General features: G+C 32.2%; 2 protein-coding genes across 3 annotated transcripts; one reads left to right on the top strand and one right to left on the bottom strand.

Annotated features, from left to right (window-relative positions):
* The first annotated feature begins 3,194 nt into the window (after positions 1–3,194).
* LOC139890907 (uncharacterized) lies at positions 3,195–5,992 on the top strand. 2 transcript variants are annotated; one of them, XM_071873831.1, is made up of 9 exons: positions 3,195–3,374; positions 3,496–3,569; positions 3,723–3,865; positions 4,185–4,231; positions 4,324–4,432; positions 4,749–4,810; positions 5,007–5,121; positions 5,394–5,555; positions 5,670–5,992. In XM_071873831.1, the coding sequence occupies exons 1-8, from the start codon at positions 3,225–3,227 to the stop codon at positions 5,543–5,545; spliced, it is 852 nt and encodes a 283-aa protein (XP_071729932.1). In that variant the 5' UTR covers positions 3,195–3,224; the 3' UTR covers positions 5,546–5,555; positions 5,670–5,992. The 2 variants fall into 2 exon arrangements, with proteins under 2 accessions (XP_071729932.1, XP_071729933.1); XM_071873832.1 differs by lacking the exon at positions 3,195–3,374 and having other exon boundaries at positions 3,728–3,865.
* Positions 5,993–6,843: 851 nt separating this feature from the next.
* On the bottom strand, positions 6,844–7,980 carry LOC139887904 (F-box/kelch-repeat protein At3g23880-like). The gene has a single exon (XM_071870952.1). The coding sequence runs from the start codon at positions 7,978–7,980 to the stop codon at positions 6,844–6,846; it is 1,137 nt and encodes a 378-aa protein (XP_071727053.1).
* Positions 7,981–17,045: the final 9,065 nt, after the last annotated feature.

Raw genomic sequence — 17,045 nt, forward strand, 5'->3', positions numbered from 1 at the left:
CATTATATATATATATATATATATATATATATATATATATATATATATATATATATATATATATATATATATATATATATATATATATATATATATATTTCTCTACATCTCTAAAAGACAAATGATTTATGAATAGTTCTTCCCCATGCTTTAAACGTTTATACGTTGTGCAAAAAAGTTGTACCCACAATGACACCACACTAAATATTGAGAACCATTATAAACTTTATGGCGGCAAATGTAAATTCCTAGGGTAAAAAATGTAAACTCCATAGGGGTCTAAAGTGAAAGTTCAAGGACCAAATCGTAACTTCTTTATTTTCCATAAAACTCCCCAACAAATCCACCTAAATTTTTAACCGCCTTTAAATTTCCGTACGACTTAGGATAGGTTTAACCGACATAATCGTTAAACACGAAATAATTTTACGAACCAAACACAACAAATTATATCCGAAACGAAGTCCCGGCGTGGAGCGAGGGCTCCTCCACTAGTTAATTCTAATTAACAAAGATACAAAATAAAAATAATAAATGCCGATAATATATTAATGTCGATTTGGAAAGCAAAAATAATTAATAAAAGTAGCATTTAATATTTAATACAGTATTATAAATATATTTCTCGAAGCATCTTCACCATATATTATCATAACTTTTTTTTCAATCTGTAGATACGTCAAATCATAATATACGTCAACTCATATCGTGACTGTTTAAAATGAAGGTATATAGTATGATGGAAAATTAAAAAGGAAAAATTGATTCAAAATGTATCGAACTTTTATCAAAATCTTATTCTATGCATTCAACTTTCAAAAGTCCTATTGTATGCATCAACTTTAAGTTCTATTGTATGCATTCAACTTTGTATTTTTCTCCTATTGTATGCATTCAACCTGTTATAACAGATTACCGTCTAGCCACCTTCTCGATATTTACATCTTTAGTGCCTCATATTTGTAAACTCTAATTTCATTAGTCCTTCTATCAGACAAAACATTTATATTTATATTTATATTTATATCTTCATACATACAACATACCCACATAACAATTTACTGCACAACGTACAAGTTACTCAGATTTATTTCCCTGGGTTTATTTTAAGATTAGGGCTTTCAAGAAAAAAAAGGAAGTTTGGTGTGTTAGTTATTCCATAGTGTAGAAATTTTAATGCATGAAGTATAAGTGAATAAAGCAGTGTTGCTTAAATATTTGGTTTGAAGACATACCAACTAGGGCTGTTTGACTAACTGTAGCTGTGCCTGAAAAATCACAGCTTCCTTGATATGACCCTTCCTTTGATAATAGCTGTTGACAGCATAATTACAGTGATCTTTAACTGTATTTGGGTTAAAACAAGCACCATTTTGAAGGATTTGAGCACAATCAGCTCCATTTCCACATGCATAATCTATGTTCTTTTGAAGAACTGAGTCACTATGTGTAGAGTTACAGACACAGTATGTTGTACTTGTTGTTAACAATTAGTAATAAAGGTGTTAAATTGATGCTCATAACACAAATCTGAGTAAAACCCATTTGAGAAAAACATAACTATTTATTAAAAATCAAGAACCCATTTGAGAAGAATTAAAACATACCAAACTCATGTACGAAAAATCAAACAACGAATAAAAAAAAAATACCCATTTAAGACAAAATAAAGTATAAAAAACACATTTGAAAGAATAAAACAGTACTTGAATAACCGGTTATGGCCAAGAGAATCACAATGGAAAGTGCAAAAACAGCCATGTTTGTAGCCAGATGGGTTAGATTGTTGATTGTTTATGATAGAATTTAGAGGAGCAAAAATTGGAGAGATAGTGAGAGAGAGTGGAAAGTTTTTTATTTATTTATTTTTTTCTCTTGACTGGACAAGAAACAGAGGCCGAGGTTGAAGGGACCGGGTTGTGGGTGTATATATGTTTGTTACTGTGTATAAGTGTATTGTATAGATATTCCATTATAAGTTAATGGATGAAGATGAATAGATGATGAGGATGAAGATGATGAATAATACTCAGTTAGATGATGAATGTATGAAGATATAGATATAAATATAAATATAAATGTTTTGTCTAACTAATGAAATTAGAGTTTATAAATATGAGAAATTAAAAATATAAATATCTAGAAAGTGACCTAGAAGGTAACCTATTATAACATGTTGAATACATACAATAGGAGAAAATACAAAGTTAAATGCATACAATAGGACTTTTGAAAGTTGAATGCATACAATAGGATTTTAATGAAAGCTCGATGAATTTTGAATCAATTTTCCCAATTAAAAAATAGTCACAATTTTCGCGAGGTTGATCCAGGTAGTTTGAGTCTCTCTTTTAATGTTAAATAAGTACCATTTATGACAAGAAAATAGTAATTGTAATGAAAATTAGAAGAGGGTGGTGAGAGAATTAATGTAGTTCATTTATTCTTACCAAGTTAACAATAAGTTTCTTAGTCGAAATATGTGATCTCACGAGTCATTAAACTAAATGACTTTAGCATTTACAGTCACTTAATACCTAAACATATTATTAAACTGTTTCTTTTAAAAAACTCCGTATTTTTACGGGTCATTTTACTAGTTATTATAATATATAACCTTGTTATCTAAACATACCCCCATAAATAATAAATAATATGGAGTACGTTTTTTAGGTGCTTGGGTTTACTTATAAACAACAACAACAACAACAACAAAACTCAATACCACATGAGTGGTGTATGGGGGAGGTGAGATGTAGACAATCCTTCCCCTATCCGAGAAATAAAGACAAGTCATTTCTCCACCCAGAGTGAAACACTCTCAAGAGTAGAGAAAGTCATCCCTCTCTTTATTCGACGGATAAAGAGATTGATTCCGAGAAGACCTCCGGCCTTTAAGTAGGAAAACGTTTTTTTAAAAAAAAAACTAAAAATACAGAATAAAAATAATAATAGACGTCATAAAAATGGAAGAATCAAAATTTTCATGGGTTTTAAATCCTGCATAAAATTTAATTTAGGATCTAAGAGTAAGTCAAGTCACCAATAAATCGACGATTGTTGTCGACTCAATAGAGCCGTACTTGGGTTTACTTATAAACTCGGGTAATAAATATATAAAATATTAAATAAAAAAATAATAAAATAAAAATGGTGAAAGCATTGGTTACTTTGACTACACTAGTACACTCCCCAACCTTGAATGCAAAACCCTCGGCCTCCAAATGCAAAGTCTCTGTTTTAGTTTGTGCCCTCGATTTGCGGTGGTTCTGAACCGGAAAACCGTCAAATTCCGAGCATTCTCATCGGATTCTTCCAATCAATCTCGCGGCGGTCTTCCTCGCTTCTTCTCTGACGTCATCCCTCCATCCAAGGCAACATTTATCTCTTTCTCTTGTATACATACACACTGCTTGAATTAACTTAGTTTCTTATTGTTCTATGGCATCAAATGGGCTGCCAATTATGTAAATAATTTATTTCTTGGTTGATTAGGGTTCCGTTGTTCGTGTGCAAGGGGATGAATTCTGGCATATGACTAAAGTTTTAAGGTTAAGTATAGATGACAGGTATGCATGCTTATACAGTATATTACTTGTAAGCCAATAGATTTATTGTTGTCAATAATGACATTATTTTTAGAGATTCACCCTAGTTGTATGTTATTGCAGGGGCATATTATCTATACTGATTTATGTGTGATTTTTTTTAAACCTTGCAAGGATAGAGCTCTTTAATGGAAAAGGAGGCCTGGTTGAAGGTTGCATAGAGAAGATTGACCGAACTGGAGCAGATATAATTTCACTTGAAGATCCTAAACTAGTATCCGTTAATACAACCCAATGGCATGTGTTTGCTGCTTTTGGTAAGTTTTGTGGATAGTGAATACAATGATGGCTTGACCTATATTACCTGGATGTGGCAAAATGGGCTGGTATGCAAGTTGGGTAACGGGTCAAACTGTCAAAGCTAATAATGTTCTGGTAGGGTCAAAATGGGCTGGGTTGGTTTAATACTTGGAGAAAATCTCAACTTGATTGTGTCACTATATTGAATATATCATATAATGTTAGAAATATGACTTACTCGGATACAACCTATTCGTAAGTAAACGGGTTGAAATTGACACCTCTAGTTTTAATGCTCGTGCGTGAAGTTAATCTTCCATGACATGTACTATATAGGTACTCTGAAGGGTGGTCGATCTGACTGGCTTATAGAGAAATGCACAGTACGTGTTAAATAATGTCTATTTGGCCAATTTTAGTAGAATTTTCAATTTTGATATGGCAACAAGCTAATTTGTATGTTTTATTATCTTAGGAGCTTGGAGCAAGTAGTGTAACACCGCTATTAACTGAGCGTTCTCCTTCAATTTCTGAGAACAGAGTGGATAGGTTGCAACGGGTCATATTAGCTGCAGCTAAACAGTGTTAAGTATCAACTTTTAATTTTTATTATTACCTTTATGCAAAACTAATATAGGTGTGTCCGTGACTCAGATTTGGATCGGATATGGTATTGATCTGATCTAAATCTCTGGCCCACATCCCAGCTAAATGGATCATGATACGGTCTGTTTGTTATAGGTCCGTGCTTCATAAACATGGCCCAAATAATGTATAACATTGATCATGACCATTTAGAAAGCTCTTGACACATTTTTCAAATTATGATCATTATGTGCATAACTATCTTATTCTTCATGCTTTTTAGCTCATTATACTAAATTAGCAAGCATATTGTAGGTCAACGACTGCACGAAATGACATTGAACCCTCCGTTAAAAGTTGGTGGCCTCTTACCTATTGTAAGTCACTTGTATTGGTGGTGTGTGTGGTAGGTCTGATGTCTTGTATTATATAAACATAGAATGATTATAATCAATAGTTTCTTTTCTTGATTTTAGAGTTATCTAAAGTCTGAAATTCTCTTAATATGTCATCAGTCATCAATTTCTTACTTTTGAGTTTTGACGCTAATTTTTCTATAATTTCATTCCTTAGGTTTCACAATCAAAACTGTCTTTTATAGCTGCAGCAGAGGCTACACCAGTTTTGAATGCTTTGGCTCTGTCTCAAAGAGAGTCTGTTGGCTCGATTATTATTGGCCCTGAAGGCGGTTAGTATGCATACAAGACTTTGAACCCTTCCTTTTTATTATCAATATTAATTACATTTTGCAATAAATATTTAATAATTTTATTAAAAGAAAGATAAGAGATGTACCTTTTTTATTCAGTCCTTACCAAAGTCAATAGTTGGTTGATGCCTTTTAACTCTCTTAACCCTGAAACATTTAAACTACGTACTTTGGCTTGGAGGTAGTTATGGATTAAAGCAACACTGTGACCTTTACATTATTTATCATTATTATTATTATTATATTTACAGACTTTACAGAAGCAGAAGTAACGTCGATACTAAGAGCAGGAGCAACAGCAGTTGGGCTTGGGCCGCATCGACTTCGTGTTGAAACTGCAACAGTTGCTCTTTTGTCAACAGCAATGTTATGGTCTGATTCTCAGCCATTAACTGATTCTTAATAGCTCTTAGGTAAGCCTCCATCATACATTAACAAAACAATTTTTTTTTTAAGATTCCACTTCATCTCTTTTATTAATTACTTACTCGATGATGAGTTGATTGATTGTATGACTTTTACGGCAGTGCATACCGTGGTTTGTTATTCTGGATTAGTCGAAGAATCCACGTGAGTACGTTTACAAGAAGTATATGTTTGAGTAAATTATAACATTGGTCCCTATGGTTTACTTCGTATTATACCGGGTTGTCCTTTATTTTTTAAAATTATACTGGTAGTCCCTATGTCATTAGCATTTCGGATTGGGATTTTGAATGAAGAAGATGATGGAATTAGGTTTAGCAACCGAGTAACTTTGTTTTTTGAGATAAATTACCCTATTGTCCATCATGTGTTAGACATATGTAACAAATTAACAGAATAATTAAATTGGTGTTAGGTTTAAGATCAACGCTTTACGTTTTAAAAACCATAGGTACTACACTTTTATATGAATAAATAATTATATCTGTTGCAATATTGGGAAGCGATCCACTTTGTTGGCAACGAATCAATTTCAACAGCAAAAGTTCGCCCTCAATTGTGTTGAATAAAGGCGAAAACCATGGCGTGAGGTAGCAAGGAGTAGGTGCAATCATCGGCACCCTGTAGGGTGAGCGTAAGGACAGAGCAGGGCGGTACACCGTTGAGAGTGATCCTAGAATAAACTAGGATTCTGTCCAAGTGTGCATTACGTGCCGTCTAAACTTTCAAATGAGCATTATTAAGAATTATGCCAAATAAGTACCAATTTCTTTGCTATTATCGTAATCAGATGTTTTGACAATCAAATCTGAAATTAGAATAACATAAAAAAAAATTGCAAGACAAATAATTTCAACTACGCAACTTTCTTGATCAGTTAACCTCAATGGATGGAGGCTTTAGAAATTTATAGTTTTGAGACCTTAAATTTCAAGAAGAAAAGAAAAAACAACGTTGTCTTGTTGCTTATGTGATAGTGGTCTACCTCTCTTAGCGAGGTGCAACATTGCACACAAGTTCCGTGAGGTGTAACATTGCACACAAGGTTGCTCCTTAACCCTTGAATTCCACCCAAGGATGTCTTCGGCACATTGCGTTGAGATGAACGCGTTGGTGGTTTAATCTCCTTGGGTGATCCCGAACTGCTGTTCAAACAAACAAACAAAAATGTACAAAAAACACAGTTAAAAATCGCATTATTACAATGTATTTTTTCTTTATTTTATTGTTTTACACTATACTTCTCAAACAGCGTCAATGACATTATCAATGTCATTAAGCTACTGAGGGAGGGAGCATATCTGAAGGTGAAACCATAGTCTTCACGTACTCCACACTATTGATCATCCCTCTCCAACAATCCTTCCCCAACGGCATGTCCAAAATTTTATACGATTTATTGTAAACGTAATATAAAATAAGTAGATCCGAGTCATCAACCAAAAGAATTTGTCCGCTATCCATTATAGAAAGCGCTTGCCAGGAGCGGTATAAATCTTTAATACGAGGTATTTGGAATAATGTAAATGTTTTAGCCCATTGGTACTTAACTCCGTGTTCCTTCATAACCCACATCTCAAACTGTTCATTACACCAAACCCTCCGCTTGAGCAAACAAAGACTTCCATCTATGGTACCCAAAACAGTGCATGTGTTGCCTCTCGTCTCAAACGCCGACGGCATATCTATCTCTGACAACATCATATCTTTAAGATCGAGGACGGTTAAGACATATTTAGGATAGTTAATCCAATGTAGAAATCCATTTAAAAACGTACCCACTTTGTCAAAATAGCAAGTGTTACTAGTGCACTGTGATGTGTTCCATGAACTCCACGAATTCTCTTTAAATCTATAGACTCGAAAAACAAGATCATGTTTGAGGATGACAATCTTTGGATCGTCCGGGGTTGTTGTAATGTAGCCTAATCCATATGATACATGCCCGATATCATCAGGTGGAGGAGGAGGAAGTTTCTTGGAGATGCTTGTTAACGGATTGTATAGGATCATAGTTCCAAAAAAGTTCAAACTTAAGACGACTATCCCATTAATCGTTCCAATAACAAAAACTAGTTTTTCATAATTATTGTCCCAATCACATACGTCTTCTGTAGGACAATAACGATTGAGTATCGAATTAGATGTGTTCTCAATGAGATGTAAAGAATTGTCCAGGGACACAAGGATGTGTTTGGGTGATCTAAACTTCATCAAGTAAGGGTCTTTAATCATACGATTCCAATGTTTTGATACGCATTGGAACCGCACTAAGGGTTTTGTCGGAAGACGACCAAGTATTCTGAGAACAATTTCATCAGGAAACAAGACGGCCATACCGAACGTAAAGATTGGAGATCGATCAATTAGTTTGAGAGTATGACGGCTCTGGTCGATTATATAGATACACATAGTAAGATTGATTTTTAAATGGAAGTGTATGGTTAACAAAACTAAAAAAGGTATTCTAAATTAACTACTAGGATTCTATTATTATACTATACTATATACTAAATATGGAGAACGGGAGCCAATTAAATCTCGACGATTCTATTATTATATTATATGACAACGGGAGCCAATTAAATCTCGACACCCACCCAAAACACTGTTAAACTGCAGCAGTTCCTGTTACACTGTAGCTTTTTATTTTTATTTTCTCTTTTTTTTCTTTTTTTCAGAACCTCCTTTACTAATTACCACCCCTAGATCTTGTCACTCCACCACCACCCATCAGGCACCAACCGCCAACATCACTCCTAACTTCCGTCACCATCTATATTCGGGCCAGCGAAAACCGGAGGTCAATTCCGGCAAACAACACTGCCTCCTAGATCTGAAAAAAAAAAACAAAAGCGGTTTAAAACATGAATAGTGGTAAAAATACAAAAAATATAACTTTAACACAAATATGGCAGTTTCATGATGGAGAAACAGAAATCCATACCTCAAACGTCGCGGAGATATTTTCCTGAACATGGTGGCTCTTTGCAAAGTGGGTCGGGCGAAAAAAAAAGTGATCGGCTGTTGGCGTTGGCGGTGGCGTTTTCCTAGAACCATCAGCTTCACTATTTCCGATCGCCGGTTAACACAACTACCACCACCACCGTAATAAAACATAAACCAATCAACAATAAATACAAAAAAAAAAGACCCAAAATCTTCACGTGAGGTCGACAACATTCTCCGGTAACCACCGCCGGTAACCAACATCATCGCTCAGATGTGAAAAAAAAAAAAAGATAATATAAACATACCACCACTGCGCCTTTATACAAAACAAAGATTATGACTACAAAAATCGCCACCGTCACACAAACGGTCAAAATGGACGGGCAAACGCCAGTCAACGTCGAGCAAAGGCGGTCTAAGGCGGCCAAATCCGGATAATCAGTAGGCGGCCGGAAATCGTGTTTTCAGGCGAGAAAACCCTCGCCTGACAGCGCATTATCCAGTCACCGCTGGTAACGTTTATATGTGTTTGTTCGTAATTTCACTACGGATTTAATGACGGTAGTGGTGAGATTCATTTTGTAGAATACTGAATATTGTGGTGTAATAGATCTTGAATATTTTTGAGGAGTTAAGAATTTAAAGAGAAAAATGAGAGGTTGAAGAAGAAATAGCTAGAAAAGATGGAAAATTTCTTGGAAACATAAACTGCAACTACTCCGTATAAAGTGAAAAAGCTTGATGGAACTGAACATTATATTAACTTATTATTCAATACAAGAATAAGAGTTTTAAAAATATCAGATTTAAATAGTTTTGGGCCTTTGAATATGAAAGTAATTTGGGCCAAGAAATCGTTTGGGAAATAATGAAGATACAAAGGATTGTATGAAAATATGAGATACGTTCCTTTTCAAAAAAAAATTCTTGATTATTTTCGAAAGAGTTTTGTGAATTAGAATTTGATTAATCCTTTTTTATAAACGTGAGTAAAATTTTATTAATAGTTTTTACTAAAAAAGTAACTACTAAGGTGCGACACTACTAAACCCGTTTCAATCCACACAAAACACACTTACTTAATAACAAAACCTACAAGCGAAACGAGCTCAAAAACAACAACATTCAATTCTCGCTCCTGATTGGACGGAGCACTATTCAATTTCATAAGTTAGTGTTATGGTCGTTCAAAACCTGCAGCGGAGCGCGGGCTACCAACCTAGTTCTATACTATATGGGGGCAGGGTATATATATTTTCTTATATTTTTAATATTTATATTTACAAGATATATTTATTATATAAGATTATACGGAGTAGATTTTTTAGAATATATTATAGATATTTATTTATTTATTTATTTATTTATATTTACAACTTACAAGGTATATTTATTATATAAGATTACTAGCTTTAATAGCCCGTGCGTTGCACGGTGGCTAAAAAAGTTGGTATACTAATCGTTAATATTCGTACATATTGTATGTGTTATACATTAAGTACATGTTATGTCTACAACATTCTCAACTGTAGACAAACCATTGTTCAAAAACATTTAATCTTACGCTAAGTTGTGCTGTTAGATACAAACTACTTACGCAAATAACATCCTCATTGTGTTCCACTAACACATTCCCCATCTCTTGTGTTTGCCCATGCCATGATGATTGGTTACTGCATTCACTAAATTTGTCCATGCCAAGATAATTGACGACTGCATCAATGGTGTCAGTGTATGTCTACCAAACTTCTCACATATAAAAGAGTCAAGTCACTTTGTGGTTGCTTTATCACCCTACAGACTGAAGACATAAACATTGCTAGTGGGTGCAGTTTCTATAGGATGCATCTTTGACCGTTGTATACTTGCTTGGTTCAAACTTAGGTTGAGCCTTATGTTCTAAGTACTAAAGCTAGAACTAAAGCTTAAGAAAGAAATACTAAAAAGGAACAAATAGACTTACCAATTCGTTTACATCTTGAGTGAACGCAATAAAAGAGCCAACGGTCCTGTTCATGGTGAAGTATAGATTATGTCAATATTATATATGATTAAAAATGATATGTGCAAGTGTGTGTATTAAACACATTTTGATATCGAATATTACTGGAGAGCGGTCACTCTAATGACAATGCTAGTCTCATCTTTAGGCAATTAAGTAGTAGTGCTTGCAAATTGCTAATATACGGTCGTGCAGGTTCTATAAGATGAACAATCACAAATAAGAGCAACACACTAATTTGTAATACAATGAAGATTACTTAGGTGTAGCCAATGGAAAACTACTACCCATTACTCTTACAGTAACCCCATATCAAATTGAAGAACATATTGATTGATAAAAAAAAAACAATGTTTAGCCTACAAAAAGAGAAACTGTGCCCATTTACTGATAGATATTTTAAAAGTAAACAACTAAAATGGGTTAAATGGGTTAATTTACCTCTTTTCTTTGAAAAATCATAACAAAACTATAAGTACATAGCTAAATCATCGAAGCTGTTTTCTATTAGGGTCATGGCTAATATATACCGTATAAGCTGTTTTCTGTTAGTACTTGCCTCTTTTCTTTGACAAATCATAACAAAACTATGAGTAACCTATATGTGTAAGCAAGACAAGATCGGTATGCACAAGTCAATAATTCATCTTTACTTCTAACAAGACAATGGAATCCTGAACATTATTGCATTTAATTTCTACTTATTTATAAGCACTTCATTATAAGTTTGATAGAACCTTCACAAGTTAATGTCGCCCTTACATGATCTTTTACAGTGCAGCAACCAATAGATACAATATTATTTAAGTTTGTTTTTACTCGAATGGCTCAAATCAAAGTCGCGGACGTTCTTAGAATCCATGAGGATAAATAATAGAATCAAAACCCAAACTTTTACTGTTAGCCCTAACTTTAAATTATGCTCATAGAATTTTAGCCCATTTATCAAACTTGCGTATAAGATTAACTTACTCTAACAGTTGATGATTACTAACAATACTCATGGACCACCCAAAGGTTTGGGTACTCTACTCTTTCAGTGCCCGACCCAACCCATATGACAACAGAGTTTTCTTCTTTCCAATCACACTACTCCCTCTGTCGGTCTTTACAATTTTATCTTTCACAATACGTAGAAACTGCAGTCCGATTTGACCTATGTCCATTTTGATAATTTCGGTCTTTTGGAAAGAAAATAACCATTCATTGTCTACGGATTCAGTCACAGGCATACATATGATACGGAGTAGCATTAACATATGAAATTAGCTCACTCAACATTTTATAGTAAAATAGAAATAATATAAATCCTAATAAACTAATATAATTATAAATTAAGTGGAAAACTACTAATTTACTATTGGATATCCAAATTCATCTTCAATTGATGTAGTAATATCGGCTGATTGTTTATCCGATAAGAGGATTTTGGATATCCACCTCTGCCATTTGGTATCACCCCAACCTAACATTAATCAACAGTTAGTAATTGAAAATATATACAAAGTATCAATGTACATAATAACTAACCTACTACTGTTGTAATGGATACACGATAAAATTTGAAGCCTCGTAATTCTCTGTATATTTTTATGAACACAATTCGGATAACACAATTGTAGAATAATATTTCCACATAAATTTATAGTTACATTTCCCAAATGCACAAGAATAAGGTAACTCAAAAAATCACATCAAACAAACCTTAGGATGAAAGAAAGAGCATAACAGTTGCAATGACAGACAATAAAAGCATTAAAACCTAAGTAAGCACACATCAGATAACAATTTCTGACCTGGATACTCCAAAACCTTTTGAAACTTATAAAGAGCTGAATAGCCAAAAGTGTGAAGCAAAAGCGGTTGATGTTCAACCTATAACATAACATACCAAATAACATGTTTTGTGACAATAAGTTACAAATATATACGCCAAATAGAAAGGAAAATCCATGGCAGCGGAAACAAAAACACAAATCTGAAATTAAAAAATTAATGCACAAAAACGAAACGATATGCAAAATATATGTTAGAATCGGGTATAATTAACAGAAATCCATAAACCCTAATAAAAAATATGAACAGATTTATGAAAAGTTTTACAAACGGATTCGATAATAATAAACAATACAAAAAAAATAAACCTTACTTGATGTCTACGATGGTTCTTCTCCCCAATTAATTTTGAAGAAACATGTATTTTTAAATTTTCTCATCAATGATCAATCGGATTGACCGAAGGATTTTCAATCAGTTTAAGTTTAGCATATCGTGTTAGGGGTTTTTGATGTTTCAATTGAAACATGGATTCTTCTTCAACGATTAGGGATCGCAGTTTAATTGATCCTTGCGTGTCTTTTCATGATCGTTGAAGAAGAATCCATAATCGGTTAGATAGAAAGAGAGAAATATAGGGTAAAGAGACGGTTATTGTGTGTTGCTTTCAAAAAGGGACAAATGGAATTGGGACAGATGGAAGATTGTGAGGGTATTGGCAAAAGTAATTAGAGGAGATTATAGGGTAATTAGTGGCAAGCCACGTGGAATCAACATATGCTTTATTATAAGTTATAGATTATAGATATAGATACGAAGTAGATTTTTAGAATATATTATACATATTTAGATAGATATATTTTCCAAATTAACTAGGATATTTTAATTCCAATAAAAAATAAAAAACTGATATAAATTTTCGATAATAGTTGTTTGTAATGTTTGTATGATTGGTGATTGTACGGCTTATTTAGTTTGTTGGTATTAGGTTGTTTGTTGTCAACTGTGACATTCATGTAGAGAGTGGTCTAGCTCAAACTCATGATATGATATGCATCACATGTAATTCCGCTGGATATTTTAATCTTGTATTTATATACTCGTATATTACGTATTTTTACAAAAAATGCAGTGTACATTTATAATGTTGTTATTCTCGTATTTTTATACCCCTAGGTCAATAACCCTTGTTTACTTTTATTGAGATTTTTGATGCTATTGTTGATAGTTAACAACGAGTGGAGATGTGGCTTGTTAATGATTTCGCTCTACAATTTTAACATTGTTTTAATAATAGTGATGACATGCTCACAAAGTAACATTTGATTTTCAAATTGAAGTGTAGGTGTGACGACCCGGGAATTTTCGACCAAATTTAAATTTGATCTTATTATGATTCTGACACGATAAGCAAAGTCTGTTATGTTGAGTAGCAAAAAAATTTTGAACTGTTTTCATATATGCAATTACCCTTCGACTGTTCTCGACGATTCACGAACAACTATTTGTAGATAGATACATATATATTTAAAAATATAAATATATATTTATTCAAAATATAATTTAAAATATTATATTATTTAGTTATTAGAATTAATTTTGTAAAATAAAATAATATAAGATATAATAAAACTTATTATTAAAATGAATCTATATATAGATATAAAAGTTTATGGAATATATTTATTAACTAATTGGAATACTCGGTTGGCATTTCGCTAGTGTTCATATAGATCTAATACGAGTTCAAGAGGATTCAAAATAAAAGTTGAACTGTAAATCGATTACGAAGATTATAGGTTTGATAAAAATATTTATATCTTTTTAGTTTAAATGTTAGTACTCCGTACCTATTAATTGGAACAGAAAATAAATAATTAACGAACGTTTTTGATCAGGTTTCATACAGTTAATGACCAGAATAAATAAATGGTCTTAATTTAAAAATTAGAGATTTTTCTGAATATTATTATATTTTAACTGTTTAGCCATGGACACGATAGTACTCTGCAATTTAAAAGTGTCGGCAGATGAAGTTAAAATATAAGGCTGCTTTACTAGTGACACAGTATTAAATCATTGATTCCAGTTCATCAAACGTGTTCCTTTCCCACAACTTACTTATATTATAATTATATATATATATATATATATATATATATATATATATATATATATATATATATATATATATATATATATATATATACACATATATATTAATACAATACAGAGATATATTAAACTCACAAGACACCACCATTCATATATGTTTGTGTTTTCTGTGAACCATACCCATCACTTATCACCTTCTCCTTCTATTCTCTGTTATTAAACTTAAACGTCACCCATCATGAACCACCTTGTTCCTTTGTTCTTTGCTATCCTCTTTACGATTCTTGATTCAATTTGTGTTTATGAAATCAACCGAACCCATCATCTTTGTTATTGCTTTCTGCTTGAACCGAGCTCGAGACCCAGAACCCACTATTCGAACACCAACATAAACTAAACCACCATTTTTCACCATCATCGATTCATATTAAAACCTGCAACTATTTTCTTATTTTATTCGTGAACCACCAAAACCAACTAAAGACGATCGTTCTACTAATGATTAATGCTCGATCACAACTGCTGCAAGTTTATGTGCATCATCGCCTTCCATAACCCGTCACCTCTACCACCTTACAACTCAAACCGCCACCACTAAATGCTACAACCACTATAAACCATCGGGTATTTTTGTTCTTCCTGCTCGTTTCTTTTCTGTCGAACATGCAGACTAAAAAACAGCCACTGTTACAACAAGCTTCTATTTTTTGCTGTTTAGATTAAAATGTATGATGATGAAGACGTTTTCGTTTTCTTTTTGTTTTGGCCAACAACTAATAAACTAATAGCCACTTGGATGTGGACCTGATGCAACTTGCATCTTTCCTGTCATTCTTTTTATAAACCGAATTCTTATCTAAACATTTAACATTTGTCGGGCCACTTTGTTCTATTTGATTTTTGGTCGCATATTGGGCTTACGGTGATGGGCTGTAATATTTTAATGCATAAGAGTAATGGGTTTCATTAAAAATTGCATTTTGTTAAGTGGGCTCCTATCTTTCGGTTACGATTGTGATAATAGATGATACACGATTGATTATGATGATGAAGTACGAAGATCATGGTGATGATGTTTCATTTATTATAATGATATGATAATTAACGATGGTATTATGATAATGATAGAGGATAATGATTATGATTAATTAGAATTAAGAAAGTGATTATGATAATTAAGGGTTAGTAAGAGTGGACGATGAGGATGATGGATATGGTAATGATGATGACGATGGTGCTAAGTTAAGATGATTAGATGATTTGGTTTAGTTGATATCGATAATGATTCTAGATGTTGGCGAGTTGATATTGATGTGGTGATCGAGATGATATTAATCGAAGATGAGATAGATGATAGAGTAAGAATAATGAAGCCGAGTTTAATGATCGAAATCATTAATATGGGACGACTTGATAATCATGGTGTATGATGATGATGTTCTAAGAATGATGATGGTAACGGATTTTGAAGAAAGAAAAATGAGACAGACGAATACATTAGTTAAATCGACGTGGTGTGTGAATTAAAACAGAATTGAAAGTGTAGCGTAAGGATTTAGGTTGTTACGGGTTAGCGGGAAGTCGCGGGTTCAAACCCGGACTTGGGCATTTTTTTAAGGGGCCACTCCTTTGAGGTAGTTATTACTAGTACTCTTATTATTATTATTTCATTATTTATTTTTTTATTATTGTTATTTATTATTGATTGTTATTAAGTAATTATTATTATTACTAATATTAGAAATAAGATTTTTAGTATAATTATTATTATTATTATTATTATTATTATTATTATTATTATTATTATTATTATTATTATTATTAAAATATACAGTATTATTATGATTTATATGACTATTAAAAATTTCTATTAAAATCATCAGTTTTATTAAAAGTACCATTATTATTAAAAATATTATTTTTATGAAAACTAACGTTTTTATCTTATCATTATTATCTTTTCATTAAAATTATTATTATTACTAACATTACTTTTATTATTAGTATTATTATTAAAACTATTAATAGCAGTATCATTACTAAATCTAATTACTTTTAGTATTATTATTATTATTATTATCATATAAAGATACAAATTTTTATTTATTATTATTGATATTATTTTAACAAATAAATAGCTATATAAGAATATATTTAAAACATATCGCATAACAACATTAATATTTTCATAATAAATACTAATTATTTATCTAAATTATATAAAATATATATAGTTGACATAGTTACCAATGAAACATACAAGTTGCTAAAATAACAATTAATAATAATATCTAAACTTGTTCGATTACAAGTATATGTTTTAATAAATATATGAATAATATAGGTTCGTGAATCCGAGGCTAACCATACACTTGTTCAATGACGTCATATGTATTTTTACTACAAAATACAGTATAGTGAGTTTCATTACTCCCTTTTATTATATTTTTGGGACTCAGAATACATGCGTTACTTTTATAAATGTTTTACGAAATAGACACAAGTAATCGAAACTACATTCTATGGTTGGATTATCGAAATCGAATATGCCACTTTTTAGCTTGGTAGCCTAAGAATTGGTGTTTATGATAATTTCCACCAATTGACGCGAATCCTAAAGATAGATCTATTG

This window comes from Rutidosis leptorrhynchoides, chromosome 2, assembly GCF_046630445.1.
Source record: "Rutidosis leptorrhynchoides isolate AG116_Rl617_1_P2 chromosome 2, CSIRO_AGI_Rlap_v1, whole genome shotgun sequence".
NCBI lineage: Eukaryota > Viridiplantae > Streptophyta > Magnoliopsida > Asterales > Asteraceae > Rutidosis > Rutidosis leptorrhynchoides.